At 53.6% G+C, this 7,988-nt stretch overlaps 2 protein-coding genes across 2 annotated transcripts in view; one reads left to right on the top strand and one right to left on the bottom strand.

Annotated features, from left to right (window-relative positions):
• Positions 1-1,172, top strand: part of LOC132807052 (uncharacterized) — a 69,644-nt gene extending 68,472 nt beyond the window's left edge. Inside the window, exon 15 of the mRNA XM_060821355.1 lies at positions 1-1,172. This exon is cut by the window's left edge and continues 1,142 nt beyond it. The gene's annotated coding sequence lies outside the window, so the exon portion shown is untranslated.
• Positions 1,173-4,779: 3,607 nt separating this feature from the next.
• On the bottom strand, positions 4,780-7,647 carry LOC132807051 (zinc finger protein 239-like). Its single transcript, XM_060821354.1, has 2 exons — positions 7,548-7,647; positions 4,780-5,660 (listed from the first exon to the last, which is right to left on the bottom strand). The coding sequence occupies exons 1-2, from the start codon at positions 7,645-7,647 to the stop codon at positions 4,987-4,989; spliced, it is 774 nt and encodes a 257-aa protein (XP_060677337.1). The 3' UTR covers positions 4,780-4,986.
• Positions 7,648-7,988: the final 341 nt, after the last annotated feature.

Below are 7,988 nucleotides of genomic sequence, written 5' to 3'. Positions count from 1 at the left end.
GGCCAATCCACCCTGACCTACACACCCTAGGCACTTTGGCCGTGCTAAATTACCCAATCTACCCGAACCTGCACATCCCTGGGCATTATGGGTAATTTAACACGGCCTATCCACCCTCAGCTCCACGTTCCTGGACACTATGGAACAATTTGGCATGGTCAACCCAACTAGCCTGCAGATCCCTGGACACTACAGGAAAATTTAGCATGGCCAATCCACCCTAACCTGACATCGCTGGACACTATGGCTATGCTAATTGTCCCATAGTGTCCAGGTATATCAGGTTAGGTAGATTGGCCATGCTAAATTGTCTCAAACTACCTCCCCTACACGCCCCTGGGCATTACGAGTAATTTAGCATTGCCAGTCCACCCTAACCTGCACATCCCTGGGCACTATGGGTAATTTAGCACGGCCAGTCCACCCTAACCTGCACATCCCTGGGCACTATGGGTAATTTAGCACGGCCAATCCACCCTAACCTGCACATCCCTGGGCACTATGGGTAATTTAGCGTGGCCAATCCACCCTAACCTGCACATCCCGGGGCACTACGGATAATTTAGCACGGCCAATCTACCCTAACCTGGGCACTATGGGTAATTTAGCCTGTCCAATCCACCCTAACCTGCACATCCCGGGGCACTGAGACAATTTATCACGGCCAATCCACCATATTTACACATCTTTGTTTGGACTGTGGGAGCAAACCAGAGCACCCGAAGGAAGGGGGTGGGGTTGGGGGGGGCGCAAACTCCACACGGAGAGTCGCCCGAGGGTGGAATCGAAAACCCGGCTCCCTGGTGCGGTGAGGCAGCAGCGCTGACCCCACTGAGCCACCGTCCCCAGCCCCAGGAGGGTTTGTTGGCACAGCAGCCGGATGCCCAAGTTGCAGCGCCTCCCCCCCCACCGAAAATAGTCAGCCATTTTTGCAACCCTTCCGCTGTTCGTGAAATTAAAACCCACTCAGAATCCGGGCAGGAGTAAAGATGGTCAAGATCGCCGTCTGATCTGATGGAGTAAAGGAGCTCTGTAGTGTGACGGGGGGTGGGGTAGAGATCTCTGCGGATCCTCCTGTAGACTCGAACTCAGGCATAGATGGGCTGTTCGAGGCCATGACCGAGTCAGAGACCTGAATGTGAACGACTTCTGAAATAAACTCACCCTTTCGACTGCCTCAAAGACTCTGCATCCCCGCTGCGATTCACACGCAGATACGAGAGGGGGGCCAATTTATTTTCTAACGGCCAGGGGTGGTGTTGGAGGCGTAAGGAGAAGCAGGAACAGGCCCCTCCGAGCATGCTCTGTCATTCAATGAGACCAGGCCCGACCTCCTCATGGTCTCAGCTCCACTTACCCACCCTAACTCTTAATTCCCCTTACTGTTTATATATATTAAAAAATTACAAGATCCTAGCTCGCAAAACATTTACTGAGGAAACCTCAACCACTTCGCTGGGTGGGGAACTCCACAGATTCCACAACCCACTGGCTGAAGACGTTCCTCAACTCTGTCCTAAATCTGCTTCCCCCCCCCCCCCCAACCTTATTTTGAGGTTGTGCCCCCTCCTTCTCGTTTGACCCGCTAGTGGAAACAAGCTCCCTGTTTCTATTGTATCTGTTCCCTTTGTAATTCCCCCCCCCCCCCCCCCAACTAGTTCTAAATTCCATTGAGTACTGGCCCAGTCTACTCAATCTCTCATCAGCCAACCGTCTCAACTCGACAATCGACTGAACGACCTGCAGCCCAACCTTCTGCGATTCATGCATCCAGGGTCCCTCGGCACAGCGTTTTCTTTACAGTTCCAATAATAGTCCGTTTTGCTGTTATTCTCGACCAGAGAGGATGGGGTTACCTTTATCGACATCGTACGCCACATCCCAGACCTTTGCCCGCTCACTTGAACTATCCATGTCCCTTTGCAAACTTTCTCAATCCTCTGCACACTTGGCTCGGCCACTCATCTTAGCATCATCTTTGACATCCTGCGTACGACAGAGGCTTTTCGTTTCAGCAGACCGTGGGCCATGGGGGGGACCTGTTCCCTTGCTGCTCTCATTCCCTACGGAGGAGGTTGTGTTTGTTGGTTTTGCGGATTTGCTCTCCCAGTTCTTGCTGAACCGGTCGGGTAACTCTGATAACAGCCGCACGAAGACTTGTTCCCTTCAACCTAGAAACAAGAACTAGGGCCTCGAGCCTGACTTGCGGTCTGACCCCCCTCGCAGATGGTCCAAGGAGGACTGAATGAATTCACCCAGGTCCCGGTTTTCATCACGAGAAGGATGAGACCGTACTGATCATGTAGCTCCTCCAGCGTCCCTTAATTCCTGAAACCGACCAGCGTTTGAAACGTGCACGTGGATCGGGCCTGGCTTCCAGGATACAGGAGCCGGGACATCTTAGTGTGGTTGTCAAGGGTGTTGGCAAGGTCTCTTCAGGAGTACTGTGTCCAGTTCTGATATAGGAAGGATATTGTTCTGCAGGAGGGGAGTGCGGAAGAAATTTACTGGGACGTTACTGGGAATGGAAGGTTTGAGTTATGAGGGAGGGGGGAGGCTGGGTTGTTTTTTTACACACTGGAGCGTAGGAGGCTGAGAGCTGACCTTCTAGAGGGTTATAAAATCACGAGTGGCATAAATAAGGTAGGTGTCTTTTCCGTCAACTGGGGGATTTCAAGATGCGGGGGGGCATATTTTTAAGGCGAGAGGAGAGAGATTTAAAGAAGATGAGGGGCAATTTGGCTGATGCAGAGGATGGTCACTGCGTGGAATGCTCTTCCAGAGGAAGTGGTGGGTGCGGGTTCGGTTCCAACCTTTAAAAGCCATTTGGATAAGTGCATGAACAGGGAAGAGATGGGCTAGCAGCGGGCAGGTGGGACTGGTTTGGTTTGGGATTACAGTTGGCACAGAGGCTGGTCGGACCGAAGGGAAACAGCCTCCCCAGAGTAAGGGAGTCCAAAACTAGAGGGGCATCGGTTCAAGGTGAGAGGGGAACAGATTTAAAAAGGGTCAAGCTTTTCCGTGCAGAGGGTGGTTCATGTGTGGGACGAGCTACCAGAGGATGTGCTGGAGGCTGGGGCAATTACAACTAAGAGCCATCTGGATGGGTCCATGAATAGAAAGGGTTTAGGGGGATATAGGCCAAAGTCTGGACTGGATTAATTTACTATATCTGGTTGGCATAGACAAGTTAGGATGGAGGGTCTGTTTCCATGCTGTGTATCTCTTTAACAGCTGAGAGCGGTCAGTTGGTTGGTACTGTAGGCATCTTCGAGGAAGCAGCCACACCTCCTGTTAAACCCACACACTGGGAGGACTTTGATTTCAAATGGGCTTGCAGGTGGGAAGCTCCATTTCCACAAATCGAAGGTGAGGGAAGATGTTCCAAAGTCTCAAAGCTGAAAAAGTGATGAACAGAGACTGTTCATATCCCTGGGGAGTGTTGTCGAACAGCGAGACCCAGTGGAGTCACAGGTAAACAGGGTGGCGAGGGAGATGTTTTGTATGCTTGTCTTTATCGGTTGGAGTATTGAGTATAGGAGTTGGGAGGTCATGTTGCGGCTATACAGGATATTGGTTAGGCCACTTTTAACATACTCTGTTCAATTCTGGTCTCCAGGAGGAAGGATGTTGAGAGACTTGAAAGGGTTCAGATTTTACAAGGATGTTGGAGGGTTTGAGCTATAGGGAGAAGTCGAATAGGTTAGGCCTGTTTTCCCGGAGGCTGAGGGGTGACCTTATAGAGGTTTATAAAATCATGAGGGGCATGGATAGGGTAAACAGACAAGATTTCTTCCCCCAGGGTCGGGGGGAGTCCAGAACTGGAGGGTGTAGGTTTAGGGTGAGAGTGGAGAGATTTAAAAGAGACCTAAGGGGCAACGTTTACAATGCAGAGGGTGGTGCGTGTGTGGAATGAGCTGTCAGAGGAAGTGGTGGAGGCTGGTACATGGGCACATGAATAGGGTGGGTTGAAAGGGATATGGGCCACAATTAGAGTGGTGCTGGAAAAGCACAGCAGGTCAGGCAGCATCCGAGCAGGAAAAAGCCCTTCATCAGGAATGAGGCTGGGAGCTTCGGGGGGGAATGGCTCCCAGCCTCAGTCCTGATGAAGGGCTTTTGCCTGAAACATCGATTTTCCTGCTCCTCGGATGCTGCCTGACCTGCTGTGTTTCTCCAGCACCATCTAATTTTGGATCTGATCTCCCAGCATCTGCAGGACTCACATTCGCCTAACAGAGGGATATGGGCCAAGTGCTGGCAAATGGGACTGGATATCTGATCAGCACAGATGAAATTAGATGCCCTACAGTGTGGGGACAGGCCCTTCGGCCCACCGAGTCCACACCGACCCTCTGCAGAGGAACCCACCCAGACCCAATTCCCTCTGACTAAGCGCTATGCGGAATTTAGAATTCCTTTTGGATTGTGGGAGGAAACCGGAGCAGCCGCCAGTGGGAAGCCCACCAGGAGAACGTGCAAACTCCACACCGAGAGTTGCCCGAGGCCGGAATCGAACCTGGGTCCCTGTGGGTGAGAGTGCTAACCACTGAGCCGCCGTGCCGCCCTTAGACGGGGTGGGCCGAAGGGTCTGCTTCCAGGCCGTGCGTCTCTACGGCGCAGTTTTTGTTTTCGGGTGATTCGTTCTGGGTGCGTGCCCAAAGCTGGGCTGGGGGAGTGCCCGACCTCCCGAGGGTGAAATAACCCGACAGCTGGGGAAGGAAGGGGAGGTGGTCAGTCCTCTCCACTAGCGCTGAAGAAACGTGGCCAAGGACACAAGAGTGTTTCCACAAAAGCTGATTTATTTGGTAGCTAACCGGTGAATATTAAACTCCATTCTGGTCTAAGGGGTCAGCATGGGACCATTGAGGTTGCGCCTGTGCTCACTGGCACCAGATGGGACCGAACCCCCTTTGCACGGATGCAGACGGTGAGTGGCCCTGGGCTTCTCGCTCACGTTTCTAAAGTGCACACCGCCCTCCCGCGGCCCTATTTGTCGGCGTGGGCCCGCTGGTGGGACGTGAGGGTGCTCAACCGGGTCAGTCCCTTCCCGCAGACGGGGCAGGTGAACGGCCTCTCCCCGGTGTGCACCCGCTGGTGGCGCAGCAGCGTGGACGACTGGATGAACCCCTTGCCGCAGACCGAGCAGGTGAACGGCCGCCGGCCCGTGTGGGTCTGCCGGTGCCGCATGAGGGTGGAGGACTGGGCGAAGGCTTTGCCGCACTCGGGGCAGGTGTAGGGCCTCTCCCCGGTGTGGGTCTGCTGGTGCTGCATCAGGTGGTTCCGCCGCTTGAAGCTCTTCTCGCACTCGAAGCACTTGAGCGGCCGGCGGCTGGAGTGGGCGCGCTGGTGCGAGAGCAGGTGCTGCGACTGGGCGAAGCCCTTGCCGCACTCGGAGCAGACGAACGGCCTCTCCCCGGTGTGGCTGCGCCGGTGGGTCTCCAGGTGGGAAGGGTAGTCGAAGCCCTTCCCGCAGTCTCCGCACTTCCACCGCTTCTCCATGCCCGCCCGCGGTCTTCCGCGCACGACAGTCAAAAATCGTGCGCCGCAGCCAGAACTGACATTGCCTCCCTCCCTCCACCGTCCGGAGCGAATCGAGTGCCTCACCCAGACCTTGGCGACAGGGCGCTTGGCTTCAACTTGCTCCCCGCCCTTCGAAGCATCTGCAACAGGAAATTGCAGACCTGGTCAAGTCTAAAACAGAGGAGAAAGTGAGGTCTGCAGATGCTGGGGAGCAGAGCTGAAAAATGTGTTGCTGGAAAAGCGCAGCAGGTCAGGCGGCATCCGAGGAGCAGGAGATTCGACGTTGCGGGCACAAGCCCTTCATCAGGCTTATGCCCAAAACGTCAAATCTCCTGCTCCTTGGATGCTGCCTGACCTGCTGCGCTTTTCCAGCAAGTCTGAACCGAGTCAAGACACAAGACGGACACAGAGCCTTCGGTCCAATCAGTCCATGGCCCACTCTCATCCCAAACTCTACCAGTTCCACCACCCAACTCTCCATCCATGGATGCTGCCCTGACTCAGCCCCGCCCCACACACTTGTCCTCAAGCTCCATTCACTCCGATTGGTTGGAGGACCAGACCCGCCCGCTCAGTCCTCCAACCCCACCAGCCTTCTACACTCTTATTGGTTGGAGGACAAGCCCCGCCCACGGGCCCCGCCTTGTTCCCACCAGCCTTCCTGAGCTTGGCTTATCCCCCACCCCGAACCTTTCTGACTGAAAAATGTCTTGTAAAATTTTGTAACTGTACCCGCATCCACCACTCCCTCTGGACGTTCACTCAACGCACCAACCACCCTCTGCGTTAAAAAAAACACCCTTCTCTAACCTTAAAAATGTGCCCCTCTGACTTGAAATCCCCCAACTTAGGGAAAAGACACCTGCCATTCACCTTATCTCCCCCCCCCCTCAAGATTGCATAAACCTCTAAAAGGTCACATCTCAATTTACTATGCTCCAGTGAAAAAAACTCCCAGCCTAACCAGCCCCTCCCCATAACTCAAACCCTCCACTCCCAGAAAATATCCTGCTAAATCTTTCCTGAACCCTCTACAGTTTGACAGTATCCTTTGTGTCAGGCGCTAGGTGCTAGAATGGGCTGTTGTAAGTGAACTTCTATTTCTGTAATGCTGAACATTTTATTTCTCTATCGTTTAAATTAACTAAAATAAGCTGTGCCGAGGTACTTTTGCGCCTAAGTTTAACTAGCAACATGTAAACTTTCTACTATACTCTTTGAGTATATATAACAATAAAGGCTATTCTATTATAGTCTGAAATAAGAGTATCAAATATCAGAACCGACAATTCAAGTATCTAAAGAGAATGCTTATTTTTTTTAAAGTGTTGTGATGGTGAGATGCTAACCCACCATGGCAGAAGGTGCGATGTAAATTTCAATTGAACCAAATAAGAATTGCAAATAAGGAATTATCAATTGTCATTAAAAATCCATCTGGTCCACTAATGTTCTTCAGGCAACTTCTCATTGGTACCCTTACTGGCATTTATGTTTCTCTTGGGCCTTATCGTCAGCAATCTCTTTGTATGCCCATCCATTCTTTCCCTGGGCACTCTCATGCTCTATTCACTCCCTACCCTCACCATTATCAGCATCAGCACCGGGCCCTTCCCAGCTATTGTCAGTACTCACGGACGATCAGCAGACTCGAAATGCCAACTAAAGTCAGACCTGCAGGCTCTCTCCAGAACTTCCGGCTCTGTTTTACGTTTCAGATTTGCAGCGTCCCACGGGTTCTTTCCCTTCAGCTGAAGTCAACCGGCCACCCTGACCTGGTCTAGCCCCTTTGCAATGCTCATTTTTTCCCCCTTGCAATGGCCCAAAACAGCCCCTCAATTCTTTTGCGCCTGCTTTGCTGCAATTTTGTAGCTCAGCCTACTACTGAGATGCTCCTACACACACCTCAGAATCTGCCAGTGAGGGACACTACACCACAAAGCCCCTGGATCACATCTCCTTCAGTGTTCCCACCCATCCAGCCCCCCTCTGACTGTTGCAAACCAGCCTCCAACTCACTCACTCACCGTGACCCTGGGCCAGGGTTCCAGCCCATGACGAAGCCCCGCCTCCCCATTCACTCCGATTGGTCCGAGGTCCTGGCCCGCCCCCTCCTCCCCCGTTCATTCCAACTGGCTGCGGCTCAGCCCTCCAGGCCACACCCCCCTTTGCTTCGCGCTCTCATTGGCCGCACCCCACCCAGCCCCGCCTGGGCCGTTCACGCCGATTGGTTGGTGCCCCAGCCCCGCCTCCCTCGTGACACTGCGGCTCCGCCCATTAGCTCCACTCGCCCGGCCTCCCCATTCACTCCAATTGGTTCGATGCCCGCCTCCCTCGTGACACTCCGGCCCCGCCCATTAACACCACTCGCCCGGCCTCCCCATTCACTCCAATTGGTTCGATGGCCCGGTCCCGCCCCGCTCGCGCGCTGCGATTGGTTGGAAGGCCAGCCCCGCCCATCGCGGGGC

The sequence above is a fragment of the Hemiscyllium ocellatum genome (assembly GCF_020745735.1).
Source record: "Hemiscyllium ocellatum isolate sHemOce1 chromosome 27 unlocalized genomic scaffold, sHemOce1.pat.X.cur. SUPER_27_unloc_1, whole genome shotgun sequence".
In the NCBI taxonomy this organism is placed as follows: domain Eukaryota; kingdom Metazoa; phylum Chordata; class Chondrichthyes; order Orectolobiformes; family Hemiscylliidae; genus Hemiscyllium; species Hemiscyllium ocellatum.
The sequence above is the reverse complement of the archived record's forward strand: the minus strand, read 5'-3'. Positions and strand labels throughout refer to the sequence as shown.

Excerpts from the sequence above, each read along its gene's own strand:
- LOC132807051 (XM_060821354.1), bottom strand. The coding sequence starts at position 7,647 with ATGAACGGGGGAGGAGGGGGCGGGCCAGGACCTCGGACCAATCGGAGT. Across the intron at positions 5,661-7,547 it reads AACCCTGGCCCAGGGTCACG|ATGCTTCGAAGGGCGGGGAG; the intron begins GTGAGTGAGTGA and ends TTCCTGTTGCAG.